Raw genomic sequence first — 23,473 nt, forward strand, 5'->3', positions numbered from 1 at the left:
TTGCAGTTTAAAACAGCTCTCCATGTCATTGTGAGTGTTCCCATGAAAGTGCTCTGGCTTGTTAAGACATTCAAAATCAAATATGTGCCTGCCAGATAGAGGATCACCCCAGCTACAAATGAAAAATGCCTTAGATCAGAGCGTCCATCCCTATGCTTAGGTGTGCTATAACTCTCTACAGAATCACATATTTCTGTTATCCCTCTTGATTTCTCTGCGGGATCCATGCCAAAGGCTTTTATTTTCAATCCAGAAGAGGATCTACACAGGAGAAATTCCAAAACAGCATCAGGGAACTGTATGCTTTTTTTCTTCCTTCTCTTGTTATTTCCTCACATTAAACAATTCATTGACTTTATTGTTCTTGCCTGAGGCAAAGAAGCCTGGCAAATTTGAAGAGTATTTTTTATTATTAGTTAGGTGAGTTTACTTGCCAAGCATACTTTCCCAAGTTCTCTGAACATCCTACTCATCAGTTGCTAACAAAGGCCCCATTCACACAAGGGCTACCAAACAGGTTTGCAGCATGGTTTACAACTGGCCAAGAGGGAGAGCTCTCAGGGCCTCCACTCTTTCTGCTGCCTTGGCATCCAAGGTAATTGACCATTAAACAGGACACTTAAGCCTCAGCAAGGAACAGACTTGTCTAAAGGAAGGCTTAAGTGGAATTGAAATGCCTCATAACAAAATTGCAGTCCCAAAAGTTCCTGTTCATAAATGCAGTTGCCTCCAGTTTTTGGCAGAACACTCCCAAGTTACATCAAACTCTGCCCATTATGTGTCCAGACCTTATGCACATTGGGCAGCCCCTTCTGTATGCAACCAATAGTTGTTCCTCCTCTAATTTAATAGTTCCTCAAAAGTGAGGTATGGGCCCATCTCCATCTTCAGTCCAAGGCAGTTTATTGTATATTTCCTGTTTTCCCATGGAATGGCACAAGCACCAAAGCATGGAGGGCAGTAAGACTTTGTCCTGCCTTCTGGGTGAAGCTGAACCAAAAAGCTGAAAATAAGAATAAATCCAAGAATTTTGTAAAAGAGTCAGGGTGAGTCTGTAGATGACTGTCAAACAAGACTTTTTACAGTGAAGGAGGAAGTCAAAAGTCCAAGTCCTGCTACCTCAGCTATGGAGTGGGTCCTTTACCAATAGGAGCACTCAAATTTTCCTGCAAGGCTCTGAATTTAATCTGGAGTCCTAGCTGCACTGCTGAGGCAGAGTGACAGCCAGCTTCAGGATTCTATTGGAAATTACCCTGGGACAAGAAGTGGATATGCAGAAGAATGTAAGGGAAGGATCTGCTGAGAAGTGCTGTTTGAAGTTGAGCTGTTGCTGGAGCAGTCTAGCAGAGGTGATGTGGCTGCCAGGCCGTGTCCCAGGAGGACAGAGAGGAGGTGAAGAGATGAAGATAGCTGAGCCCTCCAAAGGAGGTGAAGACTCTCTTCCACTTTGCACAAGTGTGGAAGTGAAGCTGCCTGAGAGTTGACATCACACTGCTTTTGTGCATGTGCTCTCAGTTACCTGGGGATAAAAGACCTACATCACACTTCAGGAGTGCTGAGGGCATGTGGGACTTCTCCCAGGGCACTGTGCTTGTGAGATGTCCAAGAGGAGAAATATTCCTGGAAACCAGAGCAGCAGGGAGTGAATAGCCTAACATGAAAGTCTTCTCCAACACACCACACTGGAATCCTGTACAACCCATATAATATTGTATTGCCATGAATAGGACAGTCCTACTCTTCTTGAGAATAGTCTTTTTAATCAAATGTGGCTGGAAGTAATTTTGCTGAGATTTCCTTTGAAAAACAGTTAGAATTTTTTGTGTTTCTTGCCCAGGGAAAATCCAGTTTGACTGTTCAGAAAGCACAGCCTGTGCAGCCTGCCCCTTCTGTGCCCTCCTGCCTGTCACACAGACTGAGCCTTAAATCCTACAATATATCCTTTTATCTGAATATAATGCATGGGGCAATGCAAGATGGAGCTGCTGGTAGAAGAGGTCATGAAGTTCCACTGCACTAGCATTTTGAAAGGGAATCCTACAAAAAAACAGCCCGACATAGCTGCTGAGAAAGATCCTGCACTCTGTCAATGTCTTGGCATGGAGCTAGCAGAGAGTATGGGACTGGACACAAGCAGAGAGTGGGCTTTTTTTGGCATTGGCCACAATGAGTGTGGTTGTCCAAGGAAAGTCTGAGGGGGAGGCTGAGGGGATAGAAGAAGACAGACATGTTAAAGGAAAGTGTGTTCCTACATAATGAGACATTGTACCACATGTTTAAGCAAAAGAAAAAAAAAAAAAAAAAAGGAGAAAAAAGAAAAAGAAGTCCAGGGCGGTGACAGGATTTCCCCAGCAATGGGGTTGAGCTGAACATAGTTTTGGCTTCCCATTATGGCCTATTGTGTCTTTGTAGGCACGGGGATCTTACACTGGACCAGCCTTTGTGTCAAATCTAGCTGTAATGCCTGAGTCCCCCAAGCTGCCTCTCATCTGTGAATCAGCTTTCATTTGTTTCTACACATGCAGCTGCTATTTTTTATTTAGTCTAATTTTAGCGTATCTACCAGCAGCTGCAAATGTAAATGGTCCCCTTTGGTATCCAGCACGCCCAATTTGAGAAGTGGCCCACATGAGGTATGTTGGTTCCCCCCACTCCACATAACTTTAAAAATAGACAAGTAATAAACAGTTTCTGCAAAGTATGATGTTATTACAAACTGCATTGCACAATTGTATGGGGTTTAATTTTTTTCTAATAAATTGTGGACACGAATTTTAAAGTTACACACAAATATTTCCTTTCAGAATTGGGAAACCAAAGACTTTGTCCCTGAGCTGCCACACTGGACCTGGAAACTGAAGGTCACTGGGAGCACAGAAATAGGGCAGAAAAACAGACTTCTGGCAGTAGTAATATTTTCATGTGATGATGTGTTTACTTCTTAGGAAAGGAAGTGAATCATCCAGGAAGAAAAAAGAATGATTAAAGAAAAATTCAGGTAGCCATAGTAATAAATATAATCTTGATAAAGAAAATTAATTAATAAATTAATAAATAATATCAATTAATGCTTAATGTTAAATTTTCATTGGTGAGTACCTGTCTTCCAGGTTCAAGACAGCTATTAAGAACTCTCCTGGGCTGTCTGGGGGAATCAATATGTCACTAGGATTTTGATATATTTTTGATCCATTTTGAGATATATGGTTTGTTTTCCCTGCTGGCACTCCTGCTCCCCTGCCTGTGCCTGCACCCCAGCTCCTGCCTCCCCCCAGCCCTGGAACACACCTCACATGTGAGGACCAGCATGTGTTTGGCTTCTGCCAGCACGAGGCTCATGGTCTGCCAAGGGTTCACACACACACACACTGGTGGAGTGCTTCACCAAAACCAAGCCAAGAACATGGAGACAAGAAGCTGTGTCCATACTTCAGTCCCTGTACTTCCACTGCAAGAGTAAAACCCCCTTTTATTCCACCTGCTAACACAGCAGACTGGCCCTTCACTGCTTTGCTCTTCTCTGCACACTGTGAAAGTAATTCAGAGGGGGAATCTTTTATGTTTAGCCAAACTCAGATGTTTTAGTTGTTGAACAAGGTGTCTAACTTGAGTTACTCTTTCCAATTCATTCAACAGAAAAAGAATGAGCAATATAGTCCCTAATTTTAAGACTATGTCATAATGATTGCTTATTTGGGTACATGCTTTGATATCTTGGTTTCTCCCAAATATATTTCCATTTTCTAGCCAGGGACTAGGCAGTGTGGAATGGCTATGCAGACCCTCAGATCAGCCCTATGCTGCCCTGCTGGTGTTCTACTAATCCTATTATGGCTCTGTGCATGAAAAGAGAGACCAAACTAGTTTCTGTTTATTTTTGTCTACATGCCATGAGCCAGATTAGTTGGGTGGGAGTTTGAGGATAACAATTATCAGAACATCAGTACAATAAAATTATCTTGTACCTTTTCTCTTTAGTCATTGTTGAATTTTCATGTTGAGTACTTGAAACCAGCAACCCAGCTGTGATCTCACAGACCACTGGCAGTCTTTGCTCGTTAATCTTGCTGAATGGGAAGCAGAGATCTCTTACAGACAGAATAAGGCCTATCATTGATCCTTGTGAGGATGAACACTGCACCTGGAACAGACTGTGCCAGCTGAGGGAAGCAATGCCAAAATATTTGTGGGGTGAGTAGATGGGGAATTCAGCACTGTTGCATGAGCACTGGGTTAGCCTGTGTTGTGTTTGGCCATCACTTTTGGTAGTCTTTACTGACTGCCGTTTTATTTTTGATCACGAACACGCCACAAACTAAATCTACTCCTAAATGTATCTGGTGTCAGAAGTAAGCTAGATCAGCTTCTCTTATCTTCACAGGCTTGAACAGCAGGGTGACTTTTGCATGTGGTAATTTTTCTTTTTGATTCAAGTTTCAACATCATTACAGGATTGTCAACACCTGTCAATACCAGATCCATCATACTGAAAAGGGTGTAAGTATGACTTTGAAAATCAGCACAGCAGAATCAGGCCTTCAGGTGTAAGTTCTTCACACTATTTGTGCAATGCAAATGTCTCAGTCAAGCAGAAACACATTGGGTGCTGAATGGTTTATAAGACTGATAACAAATGGTTAATAATAACAGCTTGTTATTCAGCCATACATCAATACTGCTTCCACATGCCATCAGGCAAATACCATTCTTCTATCTGTCAAAAGCAGATCACTAACAAATAAAGTACTCAAAACGTTACTGCAAAATATTTTTTAAAGTAATTTTACTAATTCCAGTTAATATGAGACAAAGCTGTTACTTATATAATTCACTGGTGGAAATTTTAATACAGATGGAAAGAGACACTGGAGAAAAAATACTAAAATTCCTCAAAGATGGATACACTACTCTGCATTCCTCTATCACCTCACTGAAAACAGGGACAGGGTTGTTGGAAATGTGAAAAAAAATCAAAATCAATAGTTTGTTGTGGTTTGTATCCTTTTTTTAGTCATATGATTCTATTTATTGAATTGCTAGTGACTTCTGCTTAGCTTTTGCTGAGGGAACCTGTCCCTTGCTGAGGTCCCAAAGAGTGGTGCAGATTCATGAAAGTAGAGTCATTAAGTCTAAAATCACTTCAGATGGCAAAGTCAGCTTTTGCTCAGGATAGAAACCTTTTCTCTTTAGTTTTCTTACATTTGGAGGTTAGCTGCTGTCACCTCTCCCAGCTCTCTCTGTGCTGCAGGGACCATCCTGCACGGGCCCTTATCTCCAAACCCAGGCTGTGAACTTCCCTGGTTGCACTCTATTTTCGTGCATCACCAGAAGCCCAGGCTTCACACAAGTCAGCTGTAGGTGGCTAGTAGGCCCATGGCTCTGCAATTCTCATAGCTGGGCTGAAAGGCCTTAGAAGCTGCTGAAGAGTGATGGACCTCAACAAAACTCTTGTCTTCTCTGATTCCTCAACCCCTTCATCTTTGCTGATAGAACTTCCACATGGGTGGGATCTGCCTTGTCAGCACAGGGGTCTTGTCTGGGGACAGTGGAGATGGGGCTCAGTGGCTCATCTTCTCTACAGGATGCATCCTTCCTTTTTTGTGCCTCCCAGAAACTCAGTATGCTCATGTGTGCTGGGCTGGCTGGAGCCCTGTGGCTCACCCTGCATCTGCACCACACTATCTCCACAGCAACTGAGCCCTCCCTGCCTGTTTCCCCCCCATTTCAGATGGTTTTACTACCTCTCACATCATGATTCGTGAGTGAACATCTCTGACATGGTTTGCAAAGAAAAGGTGCTGCATGCTCTCATTGCTGCTGATTTCTCAGAACAAAGCTGCCTAAGAACAGAGGGCTCACGTCATGTACAGTAGACATTTCTGGCATAGCTTTTATTGAGGTTAATATAATATTCATAACACTGCTAAGGGACTGCTTGTTGGACAAAAGGATTTTGCTACTGGCATTTATCTATAGAAAAGTTTTTCTGTTTTATGCCCACATACTAGCATATAATTATAGTAATAAAGTCTAGTCCCTCGCTTGAAGTGACTGCTGCCAGTATTATGAAATCATGGCAATGGTTGTAAAAATAAAAGAGGTCATAACCCCTCCACACACACACCCCCACTCTGTAGCTGATATGAAATAGCTTTGGTGGGAAAATGCAGACCTTTAAACTTTCTCTACCAAACTCAATGCATTCTGTATTTAACTTATCCTCTAAAACAGTTTGTGTTATAGGAATTTGAAAACTGCATATAACCATGGAAAAAGTCTGTACTTAATTAGCTACTGAGTTGAGCTCAGTTTAAGCAAAATAACAACCATTTCTTTGTGCTAACTTTTTAAAATTATATGCATTATATGCATCAGACTGTCCTTATGCCAAGGCTATTCACGCATCAACTTCTGCTTCACTGTTCTAGTTTTGGCAAAGAGAAGCATCAGGAAATGTCTGTATGAAGATGCTTTTTCATGTCTACTAGGGAAAGAACATTACTTTCTCAGGGAAAAAAGGCAGCTAACTTAGAATTGCCATAACTTCAAGCACAGTATGTTACAAAGTTCCAGGTGCCTCATGGTAAAACAGAGCACGGAATGGGAGAAGAGGCAAGGACAGGTAGGAAAGGCTGCTGCCATATTCTTTGCAGACACTCTTCCAGGGACTTCTGCCAAAAATACTGCTTTTTCCCCATTATATGTACAAATATTAGATAAAAAGTGTTAGGTGACTAATGCACTAGCTGTGCAAGAAGGAAAAGCAGAGGGTGCACAGCCTGAGCCCCTGTATGTCACAGCAAAACACAGAAGGCAACACCCACATGCAGCACCTGGGACTGAGCTGGGCTGTCTCTTGCTGCTGAGCATCTCAGGATCCTAAGCCTTTTGGGTGTTTTTCTTTTTAGAATACTTTCATGGTTTCACAAAGTGTTTGAGCTACTCTGCTGAAAGAAGTTGAACTTCTTCAGGTGTCAAGAGTAAATCTCCAAAAAATCATGCCCTGCTTGTAAGTCTTACTCCTGAGATTACTTTTCACTCAAAAAATTGCAGCTTCAAATTTGGGTCTGTCCAAAAGATAATAGACTTGAAGGTTTAGTCAGAGAGTAAGAAGAGGAATTAAGATGAACTAGAGATAAGTGAAACAAGCACAAGACTGCTGCATTTGACAGCCTCTTCCTGTTCCCTCAGCTCTTCATAGTTTGTGCAGTGTCAGAGGAAAAGAGTGGAGACAGTTGAAAAGTACAATTCCCAGCATGGCCGTGAGCGAGCTGTCTTGTTTTGTTTGCTTAGCTGAGGTCTTTGGAGCCAGTGGGAAGATAAAAACAACAACAAAACTCTCAGTTGTTCACTCTTGTTTACTGGAAGTGGAAAGTAAAGAAGAGTAAGCACTGTAGAGAGGGAGAAAGGTAGCAATAATAATTTACAAGTTGCCAAAGGGGAATAAAGAAGTTCAGAAATAGTGATACTGGACATAGGTTTTGGAGAGTGCTAAGAATGATGAAAAACTCAGTTGAATGAAAAATTGGAGACTTCTTAGATTTTCCCTCCTGTTCCTGTGTCTCATTTAAGAAGAGGACAATTCAGAAAATGTGTGCACAAAGGGCATAAACAGGTTAAACTTAGAGAACAAAGTCAAAAATATGGTGACAGATCCTGTGCTTGTTTATCCTGGGGTAAATCTTGAATTGTCCCATTGGGACAGCTCTGGGTTTGCCTCAACATGACTGAAAGCAGAATGTGGCCCTTGCACAATATGTCCAGATGTTCCTTTTTTCTATGATGAAAATGTGAGAGTTTCAAAGAGATCTCTCTGACTGATGAAATTCACAGCCTCCACCCTCTCCCCATGTAGCTCTACTTAATTCAGCTGGTTACACCAGAGACAACTAGACTTTTGGCTCACTGAGTATTTTTTTTAATGTTTTACATTGCAAACCTACTATGCAGGTTTGTTGGTGCTTGAAATTTAGCAAACCAAAGCTATCCTGGTGCTTTTACAAAGACAACTGGCCCAAAGGAAACCTTTCTGATGTCTAGAACAGCAACTATTTCTTTTGCTTCTTGCCTTGTCTGTAGACTGCAGGGGCTACCAACAACTGGCAGAAGGGAATACTCCCCTTTTTCTCTTGGGCATTATGCCAGTCAGAGATAATCACCAAGCAGAGAAGTAATTGTTCATGATTTGCTGCTGAATTGCCTGGTGCAGGTGTATATTCATCATTTCAGCTGTCTTTCACATTCTCTTTGGCTAGATGATCTCATTTTGCACAGATTCCTTACACTTAGTAAAGAATCCCAGAGATAGAGAAAGGATCCATCATTTTACACTCCCATGTCAAATTCTGGCAATATCTAAGCAGGTGCTTAGAAATGCTGGATATCCAGAAAAATCAAGATATTTACAAAAGAAGATGGATAGTTGGTTTGACTCACTGCATTTTGTGGATGTGTTCATGTACATTGCAGGAGCCAAATACTGTCCTAGTTAAAGAGTGCAGAGGATTTGGTGAGAACAAAGGGGAAGGGAGTGGACAGGGATGGTAAATGTGTGTAATCCTGCCATTTTCTTTCCCTAGAAAACTCTCCACATTTTGAGGCTGAGGGGGTAATGTCTAGGAAACAAAGCTGCCTTGTCCTGCTTGGCAGTGCAGACAGATGCCTTCTCTACTTCCCAGTTAGATGCCAGGGTGTGGTAAGCTCTGCCTGGGGCCAGCTAGACCTGTCCATGACTCACAATTTGCCCACTATGGTGTGGCTGTCCAGGGAGATGGCACAGCTGGAACGGCTGTATGATATTCACAAACATCCCTTACCTCCTTACTCTGACAGTATTCCATTGACCTTCCCCAGCAGTCAAGACCTGCTCTGACACACTTGTTGGAGTTTTGGCTGGGCAGCCAAAAAACTTCGGCTGTTATTCTGTTGTCTTCAAAAGAAAATGATCTCTGGGTGCCTTGTCTCCCATGAATCCAGCTGCAGAAAGAGAGGACCTAGTCCCCATGGCCAAAGAGCCAACTTGCCTACCTTCACTCAAACTGCATGACTGCTGGCATCATGCTAGTAAGAGTCCCCTTTGCTCTCTCACCAACTTTAGCCATGCAGACTTCTTCATACTTGATCATCTATTACGATTGCATCTGTAGGGTCTGATCCTATAGTATCTGGGGCCCTTTGTGGCCCTGAGGATGCCTTTGCATTGTACAGGCAGTCACAGCACTGGTTATACTACTCCCAGGTTTGACCCAGTGAACATAGAATGCATGGATGGGCTGTGGCCATGAGGTTCAACCCTGCTCCCATAGAAGTTAACACTAATTCCAGTTTTCACAACAGAAGATATCTTCCACAAAACTGTAACTTCAGCAAGCCAGGGCATTTTTAAAATCCATAATAACAGATAAAAGATAAAGCATGGGGATCCATCAGTGAAATTATTTACCTTTCTTCTGTTGCTGAAAGAAGAATCCTCTCAGTTTCTTGTTGCTTTTTTTCCTGGGGAACCACAGTGTCCCCTCCTGCTGTGCCGGATGTTCCTTTGGTTTACCATGGAGGACCTACACTGTAGCATGGTTGCTTTGCTGACTGCAAGTTCTGCTGCTGGAAGGAATGGGACAGGCAGTGGGCTCCCTAAAAATTCCCCTTCTGCCAAGAAAGAGAGGCATCACAGGGCCAGTGGGATCAAGGAGAGGGGTTTGTGGTTTGGGGCTAGTGTCACATCTCACACAAGTCTCTTGTTCAGTGAGAACCTCCTCTCAGCTGATGAGACTGGCCACAGTATGCTGGACACCAGACTGGGTGCTGGTGATCAGTGCTACTGTATTCTGGGTCCCTCTGAATTAATCCCACACCCTCCCAGGGCCCTACAGCGGTGCAACCTGGCCCAGCAATCCTGACATCATCTGGGACTGCTGCTCTGATACTCACCCTTTGGGGATAAGTTTAACTTACATCAGCAGCTATCTGAACACACTTCATCTCCAGTCTGTTCCTCCTCTGCAGAGCCAAAGCCAACACTTTCTGGTTGTGTGCTTGCACAGTGTCCACCAAAACAGGACTGAGTCTACAAATGTTTCCCTAACACACCTGAGCACGCTGACCAAGAGAGCTCCTTGGTGAGCACACAGCACCTGAAATAAGTCCTCCATACCATCACTAACCTAATTTTTAGCTGCCTAATCAGGACATAGCATTAATACCTTTGCCCAGAAAAATATCCAGATACCCAGTGAGAAAAGTCGCCCTTGGGCACAGACTTTAGATACACAACAATGAGACACAGGAGGGGAGACAAAACATGACATTGCCTTTGGCCAAAATCTATTTTGCAGGGAATGTTTAGCAAAACAACAACCATCACCACCACAGAGCTCTCTGGGTTGTCACTGAAAATGATCACACTGATTAGCCTTGAAGTTAAAATCAGAAAAAGAATTGTTTGGATCAATTCTTGCTAGCAACTGAAAAGAGGCACATACTTCCCTATATGGTAAAAATGCAGCTCACATTCAGCGGGAAAATGTGGATTTTATTTTCTTCAGTTACAGCGGTTAATCCTGTCAGTTCATTTTAACAGTGTTTTTTATAAACCCATTCTGATCCAGATGTGTTACATTAGTGTGCTCTTTTCAGGGACACTGGGCATTTATTCCACATTTACAAGACATTAATGATGCTCAGAGAAAAAGAAGAGATTCAAAAGCTACGGTCCAATTATTATTTTTAACATTTTCCAGTATAGTTTTCAAAATGCCTAAATTCACTTTATCTCTACAGGATAAGGCTTGTCTGCATACCAGGCTTGAAAAAAAGATAGAAGATCCTGGCTTGACCTGAGGATGACCTTTCTGTACACAAGCTCCGTTATTGTAGAGGAACTGAAAGCAGCAGTGCTTAGCAAAACCAAACCAAACAAGCCCGAGAAGCAGGCGGAGGGGCTGGAGCTGTCGCCCAGCAGAGAGGTGGAGCTCAGAGCCCCAGCCCCTGCCTCTGCTCTGCCTCTGCCTGGGCACCCGGGAGCCAAACCGCAGTGCAGACCTCGGGGGACCTGTGTCAGCAGGGAACCCCAAAGGGCCAGGTTCTTTCCCAGCCCCAGAAAGAATCTAAATGTGTCTAAAAGCAGATCTGAACAACTGCAGTGTTTTCTCACGTCTGCTGCTCCGAAGAAGTGTTCGGGGATTTCTTAGGCTTAGATTTTGGTTTGGGTTTGGGCTTTTGTTTGTTAGTTTGTTTGTTTGGGGTGTCAGATTTGTTTTTTTTTTTTTAGTCAAAGTTGCTGTAAGCCTCCTTGATTTTGTCATCCTCAGCAGGGCATGTTCAAAGCAGGCTGCAACTGCTCAGAGATTGCTGAGGAATTTGGACTTGCAGTTACTTGCAGGAATTTAGATAATCATTCATCCTTTAAATGTGAGACATTTTTATACCCATGCAGCTTCTAATTACATAAGGAGCATCAAATTTGTGATACCCTGTAGATGCTTTTTAATGAGTACTGTTATATGATATGAGGATTTTTCACACAGACATGGGAATATACTTCTGGTTTCCTGGCATTCTTCCCACATATGAACTATTGGTGCTTTGACTTTGCTGGGAGAAGCTGCTGACCATGCTCCTGATCTGCAGATCTCTGCTTTGCTCTGCACATCTCAGCTGCTTAGCAGAACAGATTGGGAAGTGATATTTCCTTTAAGAGAATTTTTTTCTTTTAGCTGAAAAACAAACCATTTTTGAAAGAACTGCTTTGTCAAAAATTGGTCATGTTTTTTTCTGGAAAATGCAAGAAAGCAAGTCTCTGTGAAAGAGCTTAGAGATGAGGGAGGTACAGCATATGACAGGTGCTCTGTGCTAAGAGCAGCTTCAGGGCATCTCAGTTTTCTGGTGCTGTGAGCCTGCTGGTAAGGCTGAACCGTGTTCTCTGCAACACAAGGGTTTGGAAAACATTTCACAGTGCAGACTCACCCTGAACTACTGCCCCCAGGGCTGGCTTGCCCAGAGGAGCTGAGAGACCCCCAGTACCCCAGCGAGATGCCCAGCAGGCAGGGCATTCTGCTACAGGGCACCCCAGGGCCACCTTTGCCCATGGGTGTACAAGTAGCCAAGCATTATCCCTGATTTTTATGCAGTTGCTCACTAGTGATGTGGTCAGGAGCAGGCCAGAGAAGTCTCATTCTCACAGATGGCTTTATAAAGGTCCCCATGTCCAATTTTCTTTACAGGATTCAGTGCTTTCCCAGTGCTGGCTGATCCTTGGCCTCTGAAGATACGGGCAGATTACAGATGAGGAAGCCAAGAGGATCAACATGATCCTCTGCCAAGAAGGACCTCACAAAAACAGCAGCTCAGCTTGTGCTCTGTAGGAGTGGGGTGGTCTTGCTGTGTCAGAGGTCCGATGCAGCCGTCCAAGCCACTGGGTTATTAATATACTGCATTAATTTATGTGCTTCCTGAATGAACTTTATTTTACTTTTATCAGCCATCTGTTTTTCAGGCTTGACATTGATGGTTTCAGTTTTGCTGCTAAAATGCACCTTGCACCCTAGAAAATATTTCCTGTTCAGGTTCCTGCCCAAGTGACTTACAGAAACTGCGAGAGGTCGACGGCGATGGAAACTTGTGCCCACGTCCTCCCGCAGCTGCTCAGGGGCAGAAAAGCAGACGCAGCTGTCTCCTGAGAGGAGGCACACGCGGTGGAAACACTGCCTGCCCAGCCTCTCTGCTGAGAGCCAGCCCGACAAGGCCATCCACGGAGAGGGGAGTGAGACCGGTCTCCATGAGGCTGCCAGAACCATCTCTCCTGTGTCCTGACTCACCTAGCAGACCCCCACCCCACACCCAGCTGCAGGGCCAGCGGGAACGCCTCTGCCACGACATGTATGCGGTGTCCTTGGCCCTGGAATGTCCCCTGGCTGTGCCTGACCTAGCAGCATCCTCCCTGAGGCCATCCTGACCCAAGACACAGCACCCGGCCCTGGCCCGGCACCCTCCTCCGCTTCCCGGCTTCCCCTGAGCAAGCCCAGCTGCTCCCAAGGCAAGGGCTGCAAGAAGGCATGGGGTGTCCCCCAGGAGGAAGGGGTCCGAGTAGATGCAGACAAAAGACTGTTGAAAGCACAGGGATGTTTTACTTCACGTAAAAAAATAAAACAAGAGGATTTAGCAGGCAGTTTCACACTTTGTCATGTGATGAAGCTGTCCCATCACGTTCAGGCTCTGTGTAAACTGTGGGTGATTTCACACTCGTATCACTTCTATTTATTTCTTGCTAATATTTATATCATGAGTAAATTTTCATAAATGAGCACAGAACCAACAGGGTTGCTCATAAGGCATTATTTTCAAACCAGGGAAGAGGAAGGAAGTCTAAAAAGTCAGTGCACTTGGCATCAGGGCTACCAGTGAACATGTTGTGAACCAAAAACCATCAGAGAGGTGCAACGTGGGACTGAGGCATATATACGGACACTGCTACAATACCAGTGGGAGCAAACTTACTCAGACTCACACTTCAGTGGTTTATCAAGGCTGAGTGAATAATGTGGAAATAACAGTCAATAATTTAAACAGCTATTTTCTGAAACACTAGGAGATTTAAATTATTGAACAAATGTTGTTTGACTAATTTATAACTGGATCTATAACGAGAAAAATTAATATTCAAACAACTTGAATGACAAATTATGGATATCATTTGACCAAGTTAAAGAGAACACAAAAGTATTGCTTCTTTCTTAGACATATTTATGCCCAGTGCCAAAGCTCTTCTGTTGAGGGCATGTTCCTGAGCATCAAACACATGTACCTGCCTTGCACACCCCAGTGCGTGTGCATGCCATCCCTGCACGGGTCACCACCTCCTGCTGCCATAAACACTCTGAAATTCAGGATTAATTCAGGATCAGTGGTGATGTTTCTCCTCTTTCCCTCCCTATTATATTGATAAAAGTTTATGCTAATCTTGCTGTTAGCTGGCTGACATAAGTGAGAGGTGTGAACACAGATTTGTGGTCATTCCAAAATCTGTTTATCCTAAATAAAGCATTTGGATTTAGTTGTCACTGCCCGCTCTGAAACTTATGGGAAGGCTGGATTCTGGGTGCAGGCAGGTACTAGCAGGTTGCTCAATAGCACACTAGATAAGCATCTTCTCTTACAGACTTTTCCAGGAGCATTGGGCATCTAATTGTGACTAGAAGACTGAAGAAATCTTCTTTGAAGTCACTGCAATTACCTTGTCTGGACTATATTGTATGGCTATTTTTGGTTTGTCAAGCACAGATAGCTTGTAATTGATACAGAAATAAGGGAAGAAGGAGAAGAATAGAAAAGGAATGGAAAATGCCATGGTAAGGTCACTGAAATGAAGTTTTTGAATATGTGGAGAATATCCAGCAGATGAAGCATTCATTTCTTCATAAGATTTTCAGAAGTTCTTCCAAAGCAAACATTGAATGTCACAACAATAATTAATCTACAGGGTCAAGCTATTTCCTCCTTACTTGTATGTAGAGTGTGATATAGCTGTTCACACAGCAGTCTGTAAAAAACAGAAAGCAAGAACTTTGAAAAAGCAGCGCTTTTGTGACATTCACTGGTTTTCTTCTTGAACAGGCAGCATTCTTTTTAAAACAGCAAACTGAGCAATGCAAGAATCTACCAATTGTAACAGACTCTTGCAAAAGTACTGACATTTTATCTTAATGTACATCTGCAATTATAAAAGCTGTGAGAAAGTTGCAAAATAAACCGCAACCCTGGAGGACCTGGTTCTGCACATCTAACTATGGGAAGCTGACAAAAACCCCTTTATATGAATCTCAGAAAACACTGAAAATCAAAAAATAGGTCTGTGTGTTCTTTGTGTATCCAAGAAATTTCCCAGAAAGATTTCAAGTTTTACAGTTAGCTTTTGTATTGGAATAAAAAGAAAGATAGTAACCTTTACAGTGAATGGCAGCTCTGTAAAAGCACAATACTGTGAGAAAACATATTATATTACATATTGCATCATGAGGTGAATTAATTAATTAGACAATATTAGTTTCTGTTGACATCGAGTATTCTTACTTTTCCAAATCAAATCATAGACAGTTTCACAATCAGAACAATATGTTTTTCATAAGAGAAAAAAAGAGGTAATTATACTTTAACATCATGGCCTCAATTCTCAGGTTGTATTAACGTGCATTTTGTGAGACATTTGGGGAATGGATTTTACCTTGGACTATCACCAGCTAGGACTTCCTCTACATTCAGAGAATTATGGTTTCTCCATGCTACTAGAAAAAACAATCTGTGTCTGAGCTGTGAATTAGGTACTCTATCCTCACCAGCATAATTTATTGGATAAATAATGTGGTCTGGCAGACAGAGAAAGGCCTGGGTTATGTGCCTGGTTTTACTACCAGGGTACTTTACAAACACTCAGCAATTCCATAACCTTCCTGTGCCTCTGCTTCATGAATAAGGACAATAATAATTTCCTTTTTTAGGAGTATTTAGAGCAATGGGTAAAAGATGCTATGCTTATCCTAAAAGTAATGATAAATAATAAATAATAGTATAAAAATTTTATTTTAAATAGTTGCAATATATATATGCAGGAAGGAAATTTCCTAATTAAAAGATGTAGCAGGAATTAGCTCACACAGCAGAGGAGGTGTCGCGGTGCCGCTACTAAAGCCCCTTGGCTTCGCCCCGAGCCGGCCCAGGCACCGGAGCAAGCGGAATCCGAGCTGCCCCTCAGCGGAACGAAGGGGTCAGCCCTGTGGGTTCTTAGCCCTGGGAGAGGCCTGAACGGCAGTAGGATAACTGAAGCGACGCGCTAAGAGCGAGAAAGGAGGATCCAGCCAGCCAGACAGAGGAACCACAACTTTAATCCAACAGAGCACTGTCCAGACCGAAGTGGAACCAGGCTGAACTGGATACCGAACAAAGAAATGCACCAGCTTATATGCTTTCGGGGTAGGGGAGGAGAAATGGGAGTTCCTCTTTGCGGCAACCAATGGAAACTTGACACTTGGGAGATAAGGGGAAGGGTTGCAAGCCTTGAACCAATTAGGGGATAGGGGAGGGATAACACAGTGGCGGGAAGAGGGGAAAGGGTAACATGTGACCAAGGGGAGCTAGGAATAGGGACTTGTAGGGAGGATGTAGCAACTTATGAATTTAAATTAAGGGGGGGTGTGTAGAACATACAACATTGTGCAGAACATACAATATAGGACCCACCAGCCTTTCATCTTTTTCACATATCTAAATCCTTCCTACTTGGTAAACCACCCATATATCTTTCAACTTCTCTCTGCCTCAAAACCCTCTTTCCTATATCCTTCTTTCAGCACCCTCTCCTTTTTCCTTAAGTCTCTCTCTTTAAATCCTCTCCCTCATCTGTCCTTCTTTTCCTTGTCACAGTCCTTCACAGCACCTGCTTGTTCCTGCTTACACTGTCCCAACTTTCTTTGTGGAGTCCAACTGAGGTTTAACATACTGAAATGGGGAAAGTCCAACCATCCACACCACCACATCTCCCCCTTTTCTTTTATTTTTGACCCTGTGAGTCCCATCTCAGATATCCGAATTGAGGGGGGTCCACCAGGTGTTCAGAACGTAGGTATGATTCTGCAAACCACTGCTGTTGAGTAGGCCATTGTTTTCGAGGAAGGCTGCGCACTTCTTCTACGGTGATTTCAAGCTGTTCAGCCTGCTCGTCCTCATCAACGAAGCTTTCCTCCTCTTCCTTGAACGCTTCTGGGCCTACTTCAACGGCTACTCGGTGGACTTCAGCTTTGGGTGGTGATGTGGAGGAAGAAATCAAATTCTGCAACATCTTTTTCATTAGTCCAAGGCTGGCAATAGCAACAAAAAGCACAAAAACAATTAACAGAACAGTTTTAAGAATCGATCCCGTCCAACCCGAGATCCCCCATCCCTTGAACAAATTACTGAGCCAGTCCCCGTATTCTTGCTTGATGTCTCCTATCATGTTTTCCATTTGTTTGAGTGCCTCGCGAGTCCCCTTGGCCCTAGATGTCAAATTAAAGCAGCAGAGCCCCTCAAACTCCTCACACGAGTGACCGTGGAGGAGCAGGAGGTAATCGATGGCTGCACGATTCTGGAGGGTTGCCTGCCTCGTAATTTCCTCATCTTTCAGGAGGTTTGACAGGGCCCTAGAAGTCAAACGGGATTGCTTAGCTACCCAACATTCCAAATGGCCTAATTCTCCGAGGGTCTTAGCAATGGCGACCCACGGCGCAAATACTGTGATTGCGATGCCTTTAGATCTGCTCCAATGGATAATTTCCTCATCGCAATCGTCTGCCAATTTTTTGAGAGAGTAGTCTTCTCTCTTCTTTCTAGAGTGTGCCAATAGATGTGCACCATTTGTAGAATTTTGTGTAACCCAATCCAAAATTTGTGATTTGTTGGGTGAAAACAATCCGAGGGTCCCAAAGGTGCACGGGCCTCCGGAGAGGTGAGAGGGGATACCTGCCCATGCGTGGTCTCCGCAAATCAAGAATGTTCCCCTGGGAAGCTGGCGGGGATGGGCAAAGACTTGGGCTGATTTTTGGGGAGGGATTGGAGGATAACTAAAGGACACAGCGTTGCACCAATGAGTATTAAAATGGGCTTTGGAGGAGACAAAATGACGGTGGTGACGCTGGACGTGGTCGTTGCGGATATGAAAACAAGATTCGGCTCTGGCGGAACCTAGAAGCTCCAGCTCCTGAGGCTCGTTTTCTAACTTTGGAAGACTTTTAATATAATTGTACCACGCGACGATGTAATGGGCATGCTTTAGGTTATGCTCCATTTTAGCAGCTTCTTGTCTAAGTTTTTGAGCATAACCTAGAAGCATCTTGGGCATCTCACGATCTTTAAATGGGATCCCCACGAGGCAGGATGCCATGGGATTCGCGGCACTCGCTTGGTTGAGACATATGTGGTCTTGGCCCAGTGATTTGGCCAAGACAGTCCAGACGTTCTGTTGCGGCTGGGGGACGAGCCACGCCTGGGCGATGGTCAGGAGACTGGCGAAGAGGACGGCTGAACTGATGGCAGTCTTGGCGCTCATGGTTGGACGGATCTAAACAGAAACTCAGAAAAACAAATTGTTACAAAGTGGGAAATCACTGGAAAAGGGGTCCTCCCAGCCTTCTGACTTCTCCTCCTCCTCTGAGTCACTGGACTCACGCCTTCTGCGGCGTAAAGCCGCAGAGGCGACTTGGGGCTTTCCGTTTTCCCGGACTTTAGTTTTTTTCTCAATATACGGTTTAACCCATCTGGAGGGTATCCACTTCGGCCCGGCATCAGTAGAGACGCAGGCGTACCCGCGCCCCCACGTCAAAAGCGTCAGTGGGCCCTCCACTTTCCCCGTTTCGGGAAACCTTACGGTTACCGGCGGATGCTGCTCACTCAGGTCCCAGTCGCGGTTGCTATTAAAATGCCGCACAACTGGCGGATCTGGCTTTTCATAAGAACAATTTAGGAAGTTTAACACATAAAGTGCCCTTGCCAATCTAATTGGTGGAGTCTCAACCTTCAGGACTGGTCTTTGCTGTTGAAGGACCCGTTTGACGTTCTGATGGGTCCTTTCAACAATGGCCTGACCCGTGGGGGAGTGAGGGATGCCCGTTTTATGCTCAACTCCCCATTGCTGCAGGAAATCTGCAAGCTCCCTGGAAGTATACGCAGGGCCATTATCTGTTTTAATTTCCTTGGGGATGCCCATGAAAGAGAAGGCCTGAATGAGGTGTTGGATGACGTGGGAGGCCTTCTCCCCTGCGTGTGCGGAGGCATAGACTACACCTGAGAAGGTATCAACGGACACATGCACGTACCGGAGTCTCCCGAACGCCGCCACATGGGTGACGTCGGTCTGCCAGATTTCACAACTTCCCAGCCCTCTGGGATTGACTCCGGCGTGCATGGTCGGCACGGAGTGGGATTGACACGATGGGCACGAAGCCACAATCGCCCTGGCCTGTTGCCGGGTGATACGAAATCGGCGGACCAGGGCTGGTGCATTCTGATGGAACAAAGCATGGCTGAGCTGTGCCTGTTGAAATATGTCAGGCAGTGGGGTCTTTGTCACAGGAGCAGCGAGAGCATCTGCTCTCCTGTTGCCCTCTGCAACAAACCCTGGCAAATCGGTGTGCGACCTTGTGTGCATCACGTAGAAGGGGTGCTCTCGGTGGGACACAAGCTTTATAAGTTTCGAGAGCTGCGCATAAAGCGCGTCGTTGGAAACCTGCTGTAATACTGCCTGATCAGCTCTGGACACTACCCCTGTAACATAGGCAGAGTCGGTAACTATGTTTAGCGGTCCGGGAAATCTCTCTAATGCCCTGACGACTGCGGCCAACTCAGCGACTTGAGGCGAACCCTCAACGATTTCAACATCACTGTCCCACTGCTGAGTTTCGGGATCCTCCCAGGTCATCACTGACCTGTGAGAAGCCCCGGACGCGTCTGTAAAAACGGTCAAGGCCTGGAGTGGTTTTGCACTTCGGACACTCCTCAATGCCAATTCAAAATTTCCATCCAGATTGAACAATTTGTGGGCCGGCCGATGAATTGAAATTTGGCCCGTAAAAGAGTCCAGAGCGAATTGTAGAGCTTCATTATTTTGAAGCAGAGTTTCCAACATGGGTTTGGTGATCTGGCCCGAGGATAATTTGATGGGGAGATGGATGCACTCAAAGTCACAACCGGCCAACTCGCAAAGGCGCGTACGTGCCTTGCGGATCAGCTCAGCCATGATTTCTTGTGGCCTCGTAAGTCTCTTGGGCCGGTGGTGGCTAAGAAAGACCCACTCTATGATCAGCAGTGGATCTCTCCCCCCGTGGCCCTTGGTGTCATGCTGTGTGGTGTTCGAATCCCACTGAAAAATGACCCCAAAAAGATGCGGGAGCTTACCCAGCACCACGAACCGAAAGGGTAAGCCGGGGTCACATCTGTGCGCCTGGCGTGATGACAACGCCTGTTGTACCTTCTCCAGTGCTTTCCTTGCCTCCGCGGTGAGCGCCCTGGGAGAGCTAAGCTCATCTCCCCCCTTCAATAAATCGAAGAGGGGTGCTAGATCCTCCGTGGAGAGACCCAGCCAGGGCCTCACCCAATTCAACTCTCCGCAGAGTCGATGGACATCCGCAAGGGTCCGGACTGATGTCCGGATAGCCAATTTTTGGGGAACAATGGTCCGCCGTCCGATTTCCAGCCCCAGGTATTTCCAGGGTGGCATCCGCTGAATTTTCTCTGCTTGCAGCTCAAACCCTGCAGCAACTAACAAATCTGTTACGCGTGTGAGGACTCTATCTAGTTCGCTTGTTGTTGGGGCGCAAATGAGGATATCATCCATGTAATGGTGGATGATAACCTCCTCCGCGGCTGCGCGCACAGGACGCAGCAAGGAAGAGACGTACAGCTGGCACATCACCGGGGAGTTCTTCATACCTTGGGGAAGAACCCTCCAGTGATACCTCTTCCTTGGGGCCGCTCGGTTGATGGTAGGCACCGAGAAGGCAAAACGCGGTGCGTCATCCGGATGTAGGGGAATTTGGAAGAAGCAATCCTTCAGATCAATAACTGCCAGATTCCAATTTCGGGGCAGCATGGCAGGGGATGGCATTCCTGGTTGGAGGGATCCCATGTCCTCTATAACGTTATTAATTTGGCGAAGGTCGTGAAGGAGGCGCCAGCGCCTTCCGTCACTCTTTCGAATGACGAAGACGGGCGAGTTCCAGGGGGAATTCGTTTCCACGATATTACCCTTCTGTAACTGCTCCTCCACGAGCTCCTCGAGCGCCTTTAATTTCTCCTTGGATAGCGGCCACTGGTCAACCCACACTGGATTATCCGTTTTCCAATTCAGTTTGAGGATTGGGCGCTCCTCAGTGACCGCTAGGCAAAAAACCTGAGGGGGGTCTGGGATACTAATTGTGACCCCCCATTGGGACATGAGCTCCCTACCAAGCAGGGGCCGTTCATATTTGCAAACGAAAGGGCGCGTATATGCCAATTGCCCTTTCGGCCCCGTGAATTTCACCATGCGCGCTGATCTCTTAGCCGATTGAAAACCCCCTACTCCGGAGATATTCGCCGGCGCGTCCTCCAAGGCCCAATGTGACGGCCACTCCCGGGTGGGAATGATCGTGACATCTGCTCCTGTGTCGAAAAGAAGACCTTTATTAACGGACTCATTCCCAATGGACATCGTACATTGTATTATAGGTTTTTCTTCTGTGATCCGATGCACTGCGTTGACTGAAAGTGGCCTTTCCTCAGGGTAAACCTGATACTGATCTGGCCTGGTGTGTGGAATTGCCTGGGCCACTATTTGTCCCTTTGGGTGGAAAGCTGGGGGATGAGTGGAACGCAGCCAGACATTGAGGAACCTGGGGTCACCCTTATAGGTCCCCGGGTATACCTCAATGTCTTGCGGAGTGTATTTACAGTCCCCAACAACAATGAACTTACCTTTCCTTTGAAAAGGCCAGTCCAGAAGGTCTTCGCAATCCACGCGAACTGGGTACCAGCTGGTATCTCTGAGGTGTGCACTGTGAGTGAGCCTCAACCTGTAAGGTTTACAAAATGGTGTTAACGTCAAGTCCGGGAAAGTTCCCTCCTGGGAAGGGTGAAGGAAATGCCAGTCCGAGATAGTTGTCTTGGTCCAGTGACCCCCAAAGGCGTTGACTGCCTTCTCTTCTGCACTGCCCACCCTGTTGGGGTCATCATGCCGGGTGGGCCCGCACTCCCCCCCTAGTTTTTTGAATTGTGTTCGGAGTCGTCCTGCTGCGGCCGAGGCTTTGCCAGCAAGTTATGCGGGCATTGGCTCACAAAATGCCCTTTTTCATGGCAGAGGTAGCACTCGACCCGTGCTCTGGCTGGGTTCGACGCTGCCGGCTTGCGGGCCTGTGGGCGACGAGGAGTCGCATCTTCCGCAGCATGCACCTGCCGAGTTCCCTGCTTGCTTGCGGTGGTCATATGTTGAAGCAGGAAAGGGACTTTTTGCTGGCAAACTTGCAGCATCACCTGTAGAGTCCGTGGGGGTTCTGGAGGGAGACTTAAAATCGCTTGTTTGCACACATTATTAGCATTAGCAAAAACAATCTCCTCCAAAATTCTCTTACGGGCGAGCCCGTCCGTTACTTGTATTTCTAAAGCTCTAGTCATCTTGTCCACGAAATCTACAAATGATTCTGTGTCCCCTTGCCTAATCTGGGTGAACGGCGGCAGGGGTGCACGAGGCTGCATCGTGAAAAAGGCTTTGCAGGCCAGGTCTCGCACCCTAGGCAAAACTGCTGGTGGAATGAGCAGTGCCTGAATTTGAGGGGACTCGAAGGAACCTTCTCCTCCCAGCAATTCAACAGTAAGGGGATTACCTCCCTCATCAATTGCTGGGAGTGGCAGGTGCGGCAGCTCTTCCCGCAGGGCTTGCCTAAATGCAGCAAGCCATAATTCAAATTCAGCCGGTGTCATCAGGCAAGAAAATAATTGCTTTAAGTCTGCAGGAAGGGTTGTCGCAGCTGCTAGGTCTGCCTGAAGGAGGCCGCGGAAGTACGGGCTCTCTCTCCCAAACTCTTTGTGCGCCTTACATAAATCTCGAATTATACTTTGTGAAAATGGCTGCCAATTCGGTTTTGGTTCGCTACTCCCGCGAGCCCTTCGGTAGGTGACAGGCGCAGCTGAGAGATGTACTTCCTGGTTTCCATCGCTGTTGTCTTCCGGTTCCTTACCGTGGGAACCGGAAGAGGCAGCGTGGGAACTATCATTCCAAGATGGCCTCCTTCCGGGGTGGGGAGAAGTGCCTGGCTCCGCCCCTAGGGCGGGCCAGGGGGCAGGAGTGGGAGGAGTGTCAGCGTGGGAAAAGGGAGGAACCAAAGGCGGGGTTTGGGCGGCCACAAAGGGAGGAGACATCGGGTATGTGGGAGGAGCCATGGGTGGAGCAAGGGAGGGAACAGAGGGGGCGGGTGTGGGAGGGACCAAGGGGTAAAATGGGTTGGGCAGATAAAAGGGGTTGGGCGGGTATGAAGGGGTTGGGTCAAGGAAGGGATTGGATTTCGGGGGAGGGGGACGCGGGGGAGGGGTAGGAGAACGGCGCGAACGGGCGCCATCTTGTGTGTCGCAGGCGCCATCTTGTGGCTCCTGTGACGCAGCAAGATTAAATCTAACTTTTGGTCGATAACGTGGGGAGACAGGGGAAGGGCTGCGTCCCCGGGCCGCTTGTCCAGGGCGACCCGAGGATTCCTCAGCAGTCCGGACAAGACTGCTGAGGCTGGGGGACCGGGAGTTCTGGTGAGAGCCTGGGCTGGCAGACCTAAGGTCTGCGGCTCTCCTCAGAATTCCCTTCCGAGGAACACGGGGATTGGGAGAAGGGGAACGGGAAACTGGGGCGGGCGGTCGCGTTGGCTTTTCATGCAGGGGAGAGCTGTTAGCGATCGTTTTAAATTTGACAATCAAAAACATAAAATCTTGGGGA

General features: G+C 46.1%; 1 protein-coding gene across 1 annotated transcript; it reads right to left on the reverse strand.

Moving 5' to 3' along the window:
* Positions 1-15,785: 15,785 nt before the first annotated feature.
* LOC134564364 (uncharacterized) lies at positions 15,786-21,608 on the reverse strand. Its single transcript, XM_063423174.1, has 2 exons — positions 21,472-21,608; positions 15,786-18,082 (listed from the first exon to the last, which is right to left on the reverse strand). Exon 2 carries the CDS (start codon positions 18,068-18,070, stop codon positions 16,538-16,540), a length of 1,533 nt encoding a protein of 510 aa, XP_063279244.1. The 5' UTR covers positions 18,071-18,082; positions 21,472-21,608; the 3' UTR covers positions 15,786-16,537.
* Between the last annotated feature and the right edge of the window lie 1,865 nt (positions 21,609-23,473).

This window comes from Prinia subflava, chromosome Z (assembly GCF_021018805.1).
Source record: "Prinia subflava isolate CZ2003 ecotype Zambia chromosome Z, Cam_Psub_1.2, whole genome shotgun sequence".
NCBI classification, from domain to species: domain Eukaryota; kingdom Metazoa; phylum Chordata; class Aves; order Passeriformes; family Cisticolidae; genus Prinia; species Prinia subflava.

What these genes read in the sequence shown, in the direction of transcription:
- LOC134564364 (XM_063423174.1), bottom strand. Translation starts at nt 18,070, where the DNA reads ATGAGCGCCAAGACTGCCATCAGTTCAGCCGTCCTCTTCGCCAGTCTC.